This window comes from Agelaius phoeniceus, chromosome 26 (assembly GCF_051311805.1).
Source record: "Agelaius phoeniceus isolate bAgePho1 chromosome 26, bAgePho1.hap1, whole genome shotgun sequence".
Classification (NCBI taxonomy): Eukaryota; Metazoa; Chordata; class Aves; order Passeriformes; family Icteridae; genus Agelaius; species Agelaius phoeniceus.
Window position 1 is genome coordinate 5,631,769 of NC_135290.1, and position 15,221 is coordinate 5,646,989.

Genomic DNA, 15,221 nt, shown 5'->3' on the forward strand with positions numbered 1-15,221 from the left:
GGCTTGGGAAGCCCCTTGGCAAGAAGGGGGATGGAAAATGAAATTCAAGGTGATTCAATGAAAGTTTCAGTTGGAATGGCACTTCTGGGATATCCAAATTAAAGCAGCTTCCCAGAATTTCAGCCAAGGGTTTAACTGGGAAAATCCAGCTGTGCCTGAAATCCCAGTGCCCTGGAGGGGTTGGAGCTGTTCCTGGGGGTTCAGGATTTGGGAGAGGTGGGATCCAGTCAGGGTCAGTCCAGAGGGGACTGAGGAGCAGAGCAATACCATGAGGTGTTCCCTGGGGGGCTCCTCTCCAGATCCTTCATCCCACATTTATTTTGGGATCATGTTGCTGGGATTTTCCCAGTGACTGCTTCCCTTCTTCTGGACATTCCTGTGCCAGCCCCAAACCCTGCCAGGTTATTCCTGCAGATCCTGCTCATGGAAACAGCGCTCCTGCTCCCACAGAAATGATTTGTGGTTAGATGGTGAAATTCCCAGTTGGGAATTCAAGCATTCCAGCCATTAATTACCCTAAGGAGTAAAATCCCTTCAGGGAGCCTCTGGATGACCAATGTCCTCCATGGAATGTGGGAAACCAGGACAAACCTGCACCCCTGGACTTGGGAATAATCACTGGGATATTTCCAGGAAGAGCTGAAGGTGGGATCTCCCCACCTGGTTTTGCTCCACTTTGCTCCTCTCCTGTGACATTTTCCTGCAGGAGATTGGTGGAAAAAAGGGATTTTTGCTCTGCAAACTTCCCTGGGTGTGCTCTGGGGCTGCTCCTGAGATCAGGAAGAGCAGGAACCCTGCAGAGTGTGGAGATGATTCCTTAAGGAGGCTGGGGGATGTTCCTGCCTGGAATAACAATGGAGATGCTGAGAAACACAGAGAGGAGGGGAGGGAAAAGATTCTGAGGCCTTAAAACTGGAGTCAGACGTGAAGCACATAAACATGGACGTGTTCAGAGCCAGCCAAGGAAACAGCGACCGTGGCTCTCAGAAATTCCATGGGCTAATGGATCATCACTGAGCTCTGGCAGGGGAGAAGGAAACAAAACCCCCAGAAACCACCATGGGGTGGGAGAGGAACCATCACAAGAATTCCCATCAGGATGGGATCGGGATGGGGATTGGGATTGGGGTTTGGAAGGGGTTGGGGTTGGGATTGGGTTGGGGTTGGGGTTGGGATTGGGTTGGGATTGGGTTTGGGATTGGGGTTGGGATTGGGTTGGGGTTGGGGTTTGGATTGGGTTGGGATTGGGTTGGGATTGGGGTTTGGATTGGGGTTGGGGTTGGGATTAGGATTGCAGTTGGGATTGGGTTTGGGTTTGGGATTGGGGTTGGGATTGGGTTGGGATTGGTTTTGGGATTGGGATTGGGATGGGAGTTGGGCTCTTCCCACCCAAACTAACACAAAACAAGGTCAATTTTCCTGCTAAAAATTCCCATTAATTGTCTCTAATTGCTGTCCTTGCTGCAGGCTTGGGGGAGGAGCAGGGAGAATGGACCATGGAATGTCCTTCACAGCTGGTGATTCCCAGGATTAATGAAGTGCTGGTCCTTGGAGCATCCTGTGGGATGGAGGAGCCTCTGAATGCTGGGAATGAAGAAGGAATAGGGAGAGGTGCTTGGGTGACCTTGAGCAAGTGGAGGAGACTCCAAGAGCATTTCCTGGGTGCTTTCCTGCTCCTTGTGGGAACACAGCTGTGGCAGCTGGTCAGGGATGTGATGGCTGGGCCATAAATCCCAGGAATGTGCTCTGGCCTGGGCTCCAGCCCTCTCCATGCCAAGCTGAGCTCTCCCATTCCCCAGGAACACAGCTGCACTTCAGAAATCCCTTCTCAGAGCTGGTTCTGCTCCTGCTTTTTCTCCTGAAGCATTCCCATGGGATTTTCCTCATTGTCCAGCCCTGGGGCCCTGCTGCCCAGCAGGGATGACCCAGTGCTCCATCCCTGTGGAGCTCCAAGGGAGATTATCCCTCGGGATGGCAATTCCAGCTTTGTTTGATGGATTTGTGGTTGAGGTTGAATTTTCTGAGCTGCAGCTCAGCCAAACCCTCTGGTCAATCCCACTCTGGATTTTCCCACCTTGTCCATGGGATTTTCATCTCCCACAGGGATTCTTTTTTCATTTTTTCCATCAGGATTTTGGGAGCTGATGGTTTGCTCCCATCCCTGCTCCCTGCTCCATCCTTGAGCAGATCCATCCAACACCAAACAGGTGTGGGATGGACGTACCAGTGCCTTTTCCACTCCTTTCTCTTTTCCTTGGAATGTGCTCCAAGCCAGCATGGGGTTAATTACTGTAAATAATGGAGCTTCCCTTCTCCTCCAAAATCCTGGGGCACTCAGCAGAGCTGGGGCTGTGCTGGGAGTTTGAAGTTTGGTTGTTTCTTCTCCTGAATCCCCGTATAATCCTCACAGTTTTTCCTGATCTTTATCCTCTTTTTTTTTCTGGAAAAGGAACCCTTAATGCTGATGAAGTTTGGAAGCAGAAATGAAATCTCCTCCCATCCCTCTCCATCAGGGCTCAGGGCCCTTTTCCAGGCCCCTCAAAGCCTCATCTCTCCCTGAGGGTGTTTCTTAAAATCCCCAGGACTCTCCCAGTGCTGGAGATCCCTCAGTGCCTGGATCCAGGGGTGAAGCCACTGCTGACACATTTTGGGATGCACTTGGATGGAAATGGATTTTCTTGTTACACTTCAGAGCCAGTTAAAATGGAGCAGTAAAGGATGAGTTGGAATCCCAGAATCCTGGACCAGTTTGGATGGAAGCAGCCTAAAGATCATTGAATTCCCACCCCTGCCATGGCCGGGACACCTTCCCCTGTCCCAGGCTGCTCCAAGCCCCAGTGTCCAGCCTGGCCTTGGGCACTGCCAGGGATCCAGGGGCAGCCCCAGCTGCTCTGGGCACCCTGTGCCAGGGCCTGCCCACCCTGCCAGGGAACAATTCCCAATTCCCAATATCCCATCCATCCCTGCCCTCTGGCACTGGGAGCCATTCCCTGGCTGCTGTCCCTCACCCCTGTCCATGTTTTTTCCAGGCCCCTTCAGGCACTGGAAGGCCTCAATGAGGTCACCCCAAAGCTTCTCCTCTCCAGGCTGAACCATCCCAAAACATCATGGAGATGTTTCCATCACCTCTGTCAGCAAAGAGATCCCACAACATCCCAGAGATCCCAGCACATCCTGGAGATCCCCCTCCCAGGGGAGACAGGGATGCAGCTGGGCAGGGCCATGGCACCACTCCCACCCCATCCTGAGCTGTGTGAGGACGTGGTGGGAGAGGAAAAGGAGGAGTAAGGGATAAGGAAGAGGCTTTTCCTGGGATCTGCCCTCCCACTGGCAATGAGGGCAAGGCAGGAATGACACAGCCTGGCCATTTCCACAAGACCAGCTTTAATATCAGTCAGGAGAATGAGGAGAAAGCACAGAATCCATGAACGGGAGAAGAAGGAAATTGCAAAAATTCCCCCCAAAAATTAAAGAAATGAATGAACCCAACCCCACTTGCTGCTCCCGGACTCTGTAGGCACAGCAGGGCTGGGATGATCCATAGGGATCCCTGTGGCTCCTCTCCAGGGATGCTCACCTTGGGCTGAGCTCAGGATTCAGCCCAACCTCACCCAGAGGACACGGCCGGGGGAAGAATCCGGGAGCGCTGACTTTGGGATCTCTTTATTGTAAAACTCTCAGCCTACGGCACTGGGAATGGAGAATTCTGGGATGCTCCTTCTGGCACTGAAACCCAGGGACTGCAAAGAGGAACAGAGCTGAGAGAGGCAGCTGAGGAACCCCAGGGCCAGGAGAAGCCCTGGCGTGCAGTGCTCGGGATATTTGGGATGCTTCCTTTGGGATTTGCTGCTGCTGCTGCTGCTGCTCAGGCTTGGACAATCCCAAAAAGTGTCCTGGCCCTCCATCCCGTGTGCCAAGTCCCTCTCCAGATCTCCTGGAGCCCCTTTAGGCATTGGAAGGGGCTCTGAGGTTTCTCTTCTCTGAGCTTCCCTTTTCCAGGTGAACATTCCCAGCTCTCCCAGCCTGGGAGCTGCTTCCCAGGTTGGAGCCAAACCCCCAGGAGGAAAGGACAACAGGAGTCAGGTCCAAGGCGCCTCTCACTTTGGGCAGAGTATATTTAGAATTTATATTTTTATATTATTTTTATATTCTTTTAATGCATAGCGAGTTTTTCTTCTTTTTTTTTTATTTTTAATAGATTTTTTTAATAATTTTTTTCCAGTTTATTTTTTTTTTCCAGTATATTTTTTTTCCATCTTTTTTTTCCCCCTAGTGCAAACCTGAGCTGGGTCCCTGTTTTCCCTGTGCAGTTTTCCTTCCACGGGATGGGCACTGTGGTGGGGAGGGGTCAGCAGGCGATTTCCTCCAGCGTCCCCAGCGGGGCCTGCAGGGGCACGGTCACAGTGTGGCTCAGGCTCTCCGAGTGGTTTGGCACTGGATCACAGGTGCTCTGCCATGGAAAAGCAGGGAATGCGTTATCCCACTGATAGCACAGGGATAAAATGTTTCTAAAATCATGGGATATTCAGGGGAGTTGGAAAAAGGTTGGGCCTGGTAGGTGTCATCATCACATTTTCTGGAAAAATCCCTTTGCCCAGGATTCTTCTCCTGGGAAGCTGAGAAGCCTCAGAGAAAAGGAAAACAATAATTATCTCTTTTGCTTCTCCTGTGTTTTGCTGCTTTGGAATGTGTTTGGAGATTGTTTACCCACAGGTGATTGTTTCATTTGTTTCATGTGAATTGTTTTGACTATTTGGCCAATCATGGCCCTGCTATGTCAGGACTCTGGAAGGAGTCACAAATTTTCATTTTATCTTTTTAGCCTTCTGTCTGTATCCTTTCTGTATTCTTTAGTATAGTTTAGTATAGTATTCTTTTATATAATATAGTATCATAAAATAATAAATTAGCCTTCAAGAACAGGGAGTCAGATTCATCATTCCTCCCTTTGTCTCAGACCCCCGAAAATACAAGAGGCAGGGCCTGGAAAAATGTTAGGGTAGGCCCTGGGACAATGTTAGGGTAGGCCCTGGGACAATGTCAGGGTAGGCCCTGGGACAATGTTAGGGTAGGCCCTGGGACAATGTCAGGGTAGGTCCTGGGACAATGTCAGGGTAGGCCCTGGGACAATGTTAGGGTAGGCCCTGGGACAATGGCAGAGTAGGCCCTGGGACAATGTCAGGGTAGGTCCTGGGACAATGTCAGAGTAGGCCTTAGGACAATGTCAGGGTAGGCCCTGGGACAATGTCAGGGTAGGCCTTAGGACAATGTCAGGGTAGGCCCTGGGACAATGTTAGGGTAGGCCCTGGGACAATGACAGAGTAGGCCCTGGGACAATGTCAGAGTAGGCCCTGGGACAATGTCAGAGTAGGCCCTGGGACAATGTCAGGATAGGCCCTGGGACAATGTCAGGGTAGGCCTTAGGACAATGTCAGGGTAGGTCCTGGGACAATGTCAGAGTAGGCCCTGGGACAATGTCAGGGTAGGCCCTGGGACAATGTCAGGCTTTACTGGATCATGCAAAACTTCACCTGTGTAATCATTTAATGGCCATGAGAAATGATGTGATTGTTAAATGCCATGATTGTTTGGTAATTGTGTCGCCCTGTTCTTGTAAAGTTCTTCTAAACCCCAGACTATTGTCACTGGCATCTGGTCCCATTTTGCAGCTTGACTGGGGCAGAGGCATCTCTAATTATAATTTTAATAACCTGATACACGTGGGAAGAGCTCCAGTGTCCCCAGGGCATTTCCCCTTTGTAGGAATGTGTTCCCTGTTGACAGAGTGACCAAATTATGCTTTGTCTCCTTAAAAAAGAAAAAAGCCCAGAAGTTTCTCTCCTCAATTGGGTAAAAAGACACCTCATAGGACCTTGGGGACTTCACCTCAAACTTAAGGATATCCAATTAGACAGAGGCCAAAAGGTCCCACCTAAGCAATTTACTAGAAAAGAAGAGAACAAAGGAACCAATTGCTTTTGTGGGGTGTTCTGTCAGGAGCAAGAACCTCTTGCCCTGGCTGGGTTTTTCTCTGTAAAGAGCTTTGTTATTTTGCCTTTCATTAAAATTTTCTGTTTCCTATCACAGAATCCTGCTGGTTTGATGCCATCTGAGGTAGCTGAGCTATCTCGGGTGTGATACAGATCTCCAGGAGCTCGTTGGACCAGGCTGGAGGAGCCCCCTGTGTGAGCCCTTCTCCCCTTACCACGTTCTCCTCATGGCTCCCGTCCTCTTCCTCTTTTCCAAGAAGATCCAATAACTTCTCCTTGATCAGCTGCAAGAGGAGGGAGCAGGATTAGGGTGGGAAGAGGCTGCAGGGGGATGGGGAGCACTGGGTGGGGCTGGGTTTGGGGCTGCATTCCAAAGGGTTGGGAGAAGGAGGAAGCTCCAAGGGCTGGGCCAGGGAAAGGCTGGGAGAGCTGGGGGTGCTCACCTAGAGAGGAGAAGCTCCAGGGAGAACTCAGAGCCCCTGCCAGGGCCTGAAGGGGCTCCAGGAGAGCTGGAGAGGGACTGGGGACAAGGCATGGAGGGACAGGACACAGGGAATGGCTCCCACTGCCAGAGGGCAGGCATGGATGGGATATTGGGAATTGGGAATTGTTCCCTGGGAGGGTGGGTCTTGTGTTTTGTGTTGCTGGAATGGCTCCCGAGGTATTAAAGTCTCTTTTTCCCAGCCCTGTGACCGAAGAAGTTGAGATTCCTCAGCTCTGGTTCTCAAGGCTGTTTATTTTCTGTTATCTGTTCCATTCTCTCTCTGACCTGCTGAGATCTGTCCAGCACGTTGGTTCATGACACACTGACTGCCCTTGGGGTGGTGTTGGCTTTTTATACTAAAAACTGCCTGTACTTTATTTACAATAATTTTCCAATACCAATAACCTACATTAGACAGTCTGTCTCTACTCTAAACCAATCCAGAAGTGTCACCATCCCAGCAGAAGATGGAGGACAAGAAGGAGAAGGAGAAGGAGAAGGAGAAGGAGAAGGAGAAGGAGAAGGAGAAGGAGAAGGAGAAGGAGAAGACACACCCAGATTCCTCCATCTTGCCTCTTGAACCCCCATTCTAAACCCCCAAAATTCTACATTTTCACCCTGTGATAAATTCACTGTCATTCTACTCAAACTCCTGTGGTTTGTAACTCCTCACACAAAGTTGGTAATTGTTTCCATGGGTTAAAATCAAGGTCTCTGAGCCCCCTGGCAGGGTCTTGAGCCATCCAGGGCAGCCAGAGGAATTTCCTGGGTTCTGACAGGTGGGCAGGCCCTGGCACAGGGTGCCCAGAGCAGCTGGGGCTGCCCCTGCATCCCTGGCAGTGCCCAAGGCCAGGTGGGACAGGGCTTAGAGCAGCCTGGGACAGTGGAAGGGGTCCCTGCCATGGCAGGGGTGGGAATTCAATGATCCTTAAGGTCCCTTCCATCCAAACCATTCCAGCATTCTCTTACAAGGAATAAAACCCACAAAAATTCCATTTTTGGGACACTTTTGGGGTTCAGGGAAAGCTCCCAGCTCTGTGAGCTCCATTTCCCTTCTCAGCCCCCTCATCTTTCTGCTGCTGCAGGATTTGGATTCCAGGGAAATCCCATAAAACTTGGGAAGTGTTTTACTGGAAAGCTCCCACTGGGAGAAAAGAGAAATAAAACCAACAAGAAGAAAGCTGAAATCCCAAAAAATTGGGTCAGTTCCTAAGGAATATGGATCCTGGCTGGTGCAGGGAAGTGTGGTGGGAATTTGGGACCAGGAGGACAGAGCTCAGCAGAAGATCACAGAAAAGCCTCTTTAGGGTCAATATTTTCCCCAAATTTGGCCAATCCATGAAAAAAAAAAATTGTATCTGGTTGCTGCCATTCCAAGAATGTCTAAATATTTTGGCTGAAAACTCCAATTTTTGAGGTGCTGACCCCCCCTTTGTGAAACTCCGAGCAGAGGGGAAAACGATGTGGATTTTTTTTTTTTAATTTTAAGGTATTTTATTCCTTTTTTTCTGGCTGGTGGGGGTTAAATATCTAGGATTGTGAAGATTCTCCTGCTGGGGAATCCCCAGGGAGCTTCTCTTGAGGGGACAAAATGAATTTTAAGCCCAAATAAGAAGAAAAAAATAAAAAGTGCAGCAAAACCCCCGCATTTGACAAATTTTATGAGCAGATGTCAAAGAAAGAAGGAAAACAGGGAGGAAAACCCCAAATTTGTGAGGTTTCTTATGGCCTAATTAGGAAAAATCCCCAAGAAATCCAGGAAAAGGCAAATTTAATGAAATATTTGGGTATCCAGGCCAAGCTCTAAATTCAGGCTCTGCTTTTGTTGATATCTGAGCTTTAGGTCTGGAATTTTTCCATGTTTTTTATTCCTGGCTAATGGCACCAATGCTGGAGCTGCCCAGGAGGGATTGGGATGGGGGCAATTGTCTGAAAATATAAAAATATTAAAAAAAAAAAAAAAGAAAATGAGAGGATTTGAAGTGAGTTCAGAGCTGGGATTGTGGGGTTCCCTTCCCTGGAATGGGACGTGTCCCCAGCCTGGATTGGGACTCATTAAATCAAATGGACAACAATGAATAAAATGGAAAACTCTCCCATCCCATGGCAACAAAACTCCCTGTTCCCACCCTGAGCTGGGGCTGTGCCAGAGCTGGATGAGGCAGGTTGGAAATACAGGATTTTGGGGGGGCTCTGGGATCCCCAGGGAACAGAAAATCCAGGAATGGCAAAAGCACCAGGAATGGCAAAAACTGGGATGAGGGGCTCCAGAAATCCTGGGATGAGGAGCACCAGGATGGGAAATCCAGGCATGAAGGGCACCAGGAGTGGCAAATCCAGGGATGAGAAGCAGCAGGATGGGAAATCTTGGGCTGAGGGGCTCCAGGATGGGAAATCCAGGGATGAAGGGCAAATCCAGGGATGAGGGGGCATCAGGAATGGGAAATGTGGGGACAAGGGGGTACCAGGAGTGGCAAAAACATGGCTGAGGGGCTCCAGGATGGGAAATCTGGGAATGAGAGACATCAGAAATCCAGGGATGAGGGGCTCGAGGATGGGAAATCCAGGGATGAGGGGCTCAAGGATGGGAAATCCAGGGATGAGGAGCACCAAGAGTGGCAAATCTGGGGATGAGGAGCACCAGGAGTGGCAAAAACAGGGATGAGGGGCCCCAGGGTGGGAAATCCTGGGATATCCTGGCCTGAGGGGATCCAGGTGGGATATCCTGGGCTGGGGGGCTCCAGAAGTAGCAAATCTGGGGACGAGGGGCAGGAAAGTCAAATCCAGGGATGAAGGGGCAGAAGGAATGGCAAATCTGGAGATAAGGGGCACTAGGAGGGGCAAAAATAGGGATAAGGGGCTCCAGGATGGGAAATCCAGGGATGAGGGGCAGGAAAGTCAAATCTGGGGATGAGGGGCAAATCCAGGGATGAGGAGCACCAGGAGTGGCAAATGTGGGGATGAGGGGCAGGAAAGGCAAATCTGAGGATGAGGGGTACCAGGAATGGCCAGTCTGGGGTAAGGGGCACCAGGATGGGAAATCCAGGCATGAAGGGCACCAGGAGTGGCAAATCCAGGGATGAAGGACAAATTCAGGGTTGAAGAGCACCAGGAGGGGCAAATCTGGGGATGAAGGGCACCAGGAATGGCAAAAACAGGGTTGAGGAGCTTCAGGATGGGAAATCTTGGGCTGAGGGGCTCCAGGAGTGGCAAATGTGGGGATGAGAGACATCAGAAATCCAGGGATGAGGGGCACCAGGATGGGAAATCCTGGGATGAGGAGCACCAGGAGTGGCAAATTTGGGGATGAAGGGCACCAGGAGTGGCAAAAACAGGGATGAGGGGCCCCAGGGTGGGAAATCCTGGGATATCCTGGGCTGGGAAGGCCTTACCTCGTACAGGTAATCGAAGAGCTCGAGGATGGTGAGGATGCTGGCCCCGATGAACAGCCCCATCTGGCCACCAATGTCACCTGCAGGGGACAGCACCGTGAGGGCTCCAGGCACTGCTGGGCCCTGCCTGGGAGCTGCCATCCTCCAAAAAATGGGAACAATCCCCCCCGGAGCAGCAGGGTCTGCAATGGCATCGGTGGTGTCCCGAGAATGGGCCTGACCCCGAAATGGGCACCCCCAAAATGGGTGCCCCCAAAATGTTTTCCTGCTAATGGAGCCTGGAGTCCTCCAGGCTGCATCCCAGGAATCCCAATTCCCACGCTGGGCAAGGTGCTGGGAAGAATGAATGTCCCTGGAGCCAAGGAGAAACCCTAACCTGGCAAAAAGCGGGAAGGGATTCCCTTCCCTGTCCCCAGCCTGGGTTGGTGTCACACACATCTTTTATGCAAAACCTTTTCTTTAAGATTTTTCCTCCTGAGAAGCTGAGAGGCCTCAGGAACAAAATGTAACCAATGGGTATCTGCGGCTGTGGAATGCAACAGGTGCATCTGGGATTGGGCTCATGTGGTTGTTTCTAATTAATGGCCAATCACAGTCAGCTGGCTCGGACTCTCTGTCTGAGACACAAGCCTTTGTTATCATTCCTTCTTTTTCTATTCTTAGCCAGCCTTCTGATGAAACCTTTTCTTCTACTCTTTTAGTATAGTTTTAATATAATATAGTTTTATATATATATAATAAAATAATAAATCAAGCCTTCTGAAACATGGAGTCAGATCCTTGTCTCTTCCCTCACCCTGGGACCCCTGTGAACACAGTCACAGAAGGTGACTGGGATGTGGTGCTCAGGGAAGACAAATCCCATGGATTTTGCTGGAAAACAGCCCTGGATTGACCCCCAGGGCAAAGGCACCCATGGGTGAGGGGAAGGGGCCTTTTCCAGAGGTGTCCATGAGGGATGGAGAGAGGAAAGAGGGGAAAAGCTTGGGATCAAGGTGAGAACCCTGAATGATCCCAGGAGGTGTTCTGGGTTTACACCAGGGGGATTCACCTGGAGGCTTTGGGCCTGGGAAAAATACTCTGGGATGAGGCTGTTCCTGAAGTTCCAGAGCCCTGGGAATGAGGGTGCCATGAGGTGCACACGGCGTTGGGGTCAGAGAGGCTCCAGCAGCTTCCTCTTCCTGCCTGGAATTCCTGGAAAAGCCCCAGGAGGTGCAGAAGGGCTCCTGAGGGGGCTTTTGGCAGGGCCACCCATGTGGGGTGACACAGGGACACCTCTGTGCTCCAGCTCCAGCTCCCCAAGGGGCTGAGCACCCCCAGGATTCCAGAGGGATCCAGGGAGGCTGCAGGGCTGGGCAAGGGCTCACCCCCAGCCCAAACCCCAAATCTGCAGCTGGGATCCCAGAGCTGGAGCTGATTTGGGGCTGAGCAGCTCAGGGTCTCCTGCAGCTCTTCCATGAGGCCTCCAAAGGCAAAGGGCCCCGGCCTGGCTGGAAAAGGTGGATTTGGAGCAGGGAAGAGGTGATGGGGAGATGGTTTTGGGATGTCCCCCACACCCTGCACCACAGAGGGCACCCAGCACCCACCCAACCCCAAATCTCCAAAACTGGGGAGCTGAAATCAAGCAGGGATGGAGCAGCTCCAGAACCTTCCATGTGTCTCCTCCACCTCCTGCTGGAAAGGATGGATTGGAGCAGGGAAGAGGTGACGGGAGATGGTTTTGGGATGTTCTCCCCACACACTGCCCAGGGGAGTAGAATCCCCAAAAACGGGTGCTGGGAGCAGGCAGGGATGGAGCAGAACCTTCCATGGGTCTCCTCCTCCTCCTCCATGGAGCAGCTGAAGGCCAAGAGCTCAAGCCTGGCTTGGAAACTTGGGTTTGGAGCAGGGAAGAGGTGATGGGGACATGGTTTTAGGGTGTCCCCCACACCCTGCACCACAGAGAGCACCCAGCACCCACCCAACCCCAAAATCTCCAAAAAAGGGATCAGGCAGGGATGGAGCAGCTCCAGAACTTTCCATGAGCACAGAGTATCCATGGGGACATCCCTGGGATGCTGTGGTGGGGTGAGGAAAGCAGACCTGGGGCCTTGCTGGGGGTTTCAAGGCTGTGGACCCCTCCCAGCCCCTCTCTGTCCCTCCCAGACCAGCAGAGACCCCAAACTGGTCCCAGTCCTCCCTTACCAAGTAAGGCTGCCACTTCATAGGCTTTCTTCTGCTCAATGGTCTCATAGTTGAGTGCTTCAAAAAAAATGTCCAGCACGAGAATGTTCTCTCTGTGGGAACAGGAAAAACATCAGCCCAGGAGCCACCGGTGGCTCAGTCCTCTGGGATAAGGGAAAAATGGGGTTTTGGGGCTTTATTCCCCTTTGTATGGATTGTTCCTCTCTCTGGGGTCCTCAGAACCCACAGAACCTGGAGCTGGTGCAGACCAGGAGCTCAGGGCACCCTGAGGGCTCTGGGAGCTTTTGAAGCAGCTGGGAAAGGTTTCCCCAGAACTCCTCAGGATCCTGGATCTCACTTTGCTGGGAACTCTTCTCTTGGATGGTAATTCCTGATTGTGAGGGTGGGCAGGCCCTGGCACAGGGTGCCCAGAGCAGCTGGGGCTGCCCCTGGATCCCTGGCAGTGTCCATTGATCCACTGGGGATATGAGCACCCTGGGACAGGGGGAGGTGTCTCTGCCATGGCAGGGGTGAAACTGGGTGGGTTTAAGGTCCCTTCCCACCCAAACCATTCCATGATTCTGTGAAGAGAATCCAAGGGATCTGGAAAAACTCTCACTTCCCACACACAGCAATCGCATGCCCAGGGCTGGGAGAGCTCCATGGCCTGAGGAGCTCAGCCCAGAGATACAAATCTCCCACAGGACCGGCAAAGTGGTGTTTGGACCAAACATTTTGGACTTTTTTTGGTGGGACTGGAGGATTCCCATGAGGACAATCCTTGGGAAGGAACTCAGAGAAGAAATCTACTGAGAAGAAATCAACCTCATCTCTCCCAGGTTTTCACTCTGCTCTTCCCTGGAGGCAATCCCTGTGCTGGGGATGGATTGGCCAGGACTGGGCATTTCCCAGACATTTCCCTCCCAAAACCCAAAGGAATCCAGGTCCTCCCCCACTCACGAGATGTATTTTTCTGACTTGTTGAACTTCTTCTCCAGGTACTTGGCCGAGGTCTTGCTGGGGATCTTGACCATGGAGAGCTCCTTGTTGTACCTGGTGAGGTTACAGGGGGTCCTGCAGATGCAGTAATTGCTGTCCTTCTCTGCCAGGAGACCTGCAGGGGGGCAGGCATGGAGCACACGGGGTCCCATGGAGCAGGGAGGGACCCCATGGAGCAGGGACACGGAGCAGGGCAAGAGCAGAGATCATCCCTCCCACAAAGGGGCCAAGATTCTGGGATGAGGCTGTTCCTGAAGTTCCAGACATTTCTCTGGGACTTTTGGACTCTTGCGATTTCTCTCCCAGTTCATCCCAGTTCTCACCCCCTTGGAGAGGCCTCTTGCTGGAGATGACACAGTCATCAACAACAGCTTGGAGAACTGGTGGCTGAGTCCCCAAATCCGGGCTTGGAATGGGTCCCTCCACCCCAAACCCTCTCCCCTGATCCCAAGGGTTTCTGTGCCCCATGGAGAACCAGGAGAAACTCCATCCCAGCCTGCATCCAGCACTTCCCAGCAACCTGGGGCTAATCCCAGCCCCTCTCCAGGCTGCAGATCCCCTGTTCCTGCCCAGCCAGGAGGACCCAGGCCGCTGGAATTCCATGAACATTCCATGCCTGGATCCAGGGCTCCCCGGTACTCACTGAGCGCGGGCTCTGCGCATTCCTTGTACTGCTCCGGGGTGCAGAAGGGAGCATCCCCTGCAGGGACAGGACAAAGCCATCTCAGGGGGACACCCAGGGACCCCCCTGCAGCCAGGTGACCCCGGCTGTCCCCAGCTCTGCCCGCCACAGGGGCCTTGTCCTGCAGGAGCTGCTGGGAACAGCACCCAGGGGGGATCTGATCACCACAGAAGCCTTTTCCAACCTTCACCACACCCAGGTCTCTCTTGCATGGCTTGGCCCTGTTTCACAGGGAATCCTGGAATATCCTGGGTTGGAAGGGACCCCCAGGCCCTGCACCCCAACACTCCCACCCTGGGCATCCCTGGCAGCCCCAAACCCTCCTGGAGCTCTGGGACCATTCCCTGGGGAGCATGGGCAGTGCCAGCACCTCTGGGGGGAGAACCTTTCCCTGTGCTCCATCCCAAACCCCTGGCCCATCTCCAGCCATTCCCTGGCTCCTGTCCCTGTCACAGGGAGCAGAGATGGGAGCTGCCCCTTCTGTGCCCCCTCCTGAGGAGCTCACTGAGCTCAGCCCTCAGCCCCCTCTGCTCCAGCTGAACAGACCAAGTGCCCTCAGCTGCTCCTCGTGTGGCCCCTCCAGACCCTTCCCCATCCTCGTGTCCCTCCTTTGGACCCTCTTGATTTCCTTGATGTCTTTTTTATTTTGTGGTGCCCAAAGCTGCCCCAGAACTCTCAGTGAGGCTGTCCCAACCCAGAGCAGGGCTGGACAATCCCTCCCTGCCCCTCTACTGTCCCTGATCCCCCAGGACAGGGATGGCCCTGCTGGCTCACATCCAGTCTTTCCCGAAGGCCAGGGGCACCTTCTTCCCTCACGTACCCCCCGTCCCTCCAGTCCAGCCCCAGGTGTCCCCAGGTGTCCCTGTCCTTCACCTGGCATGTGGACTGTTCCTCCAGCCCAGCTTTCAGTATCCCCCAGGTGTCCCTGTCACCAATCTGGCACATGGCCTGTCCCTCCAGTCTATGCTCCAACTGTCCCCCAGTGTCCCTGTCCTTGACCATCCCTCCAGCCCATGCCCAGGTGTCTCCACTGTCTTCAGGTGTCCCTGTCCTTGACTGTCCCTTCCAGCCCATCCCCAGGCATCCCTGCTGTCCCCAGCTGTTCCCAGTGTCCCTGTCCCTGACCTCACATGTGGCCAGTCCCTCCAGCCCACCCCCAAGTGTCCTCCCAGGTGTCCCTGTCCTTGACCATCCCTCCAGCCCATCCCCAGCTGTGCCCAGATGTCTCCCCTGTCCCTGACCTGGCACATGGCCTGTTCTTCCAGCCCAGCTTTCAGCATCCCCCAGGTGTCCTTGTCACTGATCTGGCACATGGCCTGTCCCTCCAGTCTATGCTCCAACTGTCCCCCAGTGTCCCTGTCCTTGACCATCCCTCTATCCCCAGCTGTCCCTGCTGTCCCCAGTGTCCCTATCCCTGACCTGACATGTGAATTGTCCCTCCAGCCTATCCCCAGGTGTCTTTGTCACTGAGCTGGCACACAGCCTGTCCTTCCAGTCTATGCCCCAACTGT

The 15,221-nt window shown here is 52.8% G+C and overlaps 1 protein-coding gene across 3 annotated transcripts in view; it reads right to left on the bottom strand.

The window, feature by feature from the left end:
• Positions 1-3,361: 3,361 nt before the first annotated feature.
• The window catches only part of LOC129131027 (acid-sensing ion channel 2), a 504,741-nt gene continuing 492,881 nt past the window's right edge, over positions 3,362-15,221 (bottom strand). For 2 of the 3 annotated variants that reach the window (XM_054649773.2, XM_077190817.1), the window contains exons 5-10: positions 13,672-13,728; positions 12,990-13,143; positions 12,051-12,142; positions 9,867-9,946; positions 6,206-6,274; positions 4,085-4,450 (exon numbers count right to left, since the gene is read on the bottom strand). In XM_054649773.2, the coding sequence (XP_054505748.1) occupies positions 4,349-4,450; positions 6,206-6,274; positions 9,867-9,946; positions 12,051-12,142; positions 12,990-13,143; positions 13,672-13,728 (554 nt within the window). In that variant the 3' untranslated portion in view covers positions 4,085-4,348. Of the gene's footprint in view, positions 3,741-4,084; positions 4,451-6,205; positions 6,275-9,866; positions 9,947-12,050; positions 12,143-12,989; positions 13,144-13,671; positions 13,729-15,221 lie in introns of those variants that run through there. The other variant, XR_013185271.1, reaches the window with a different exon arrangement.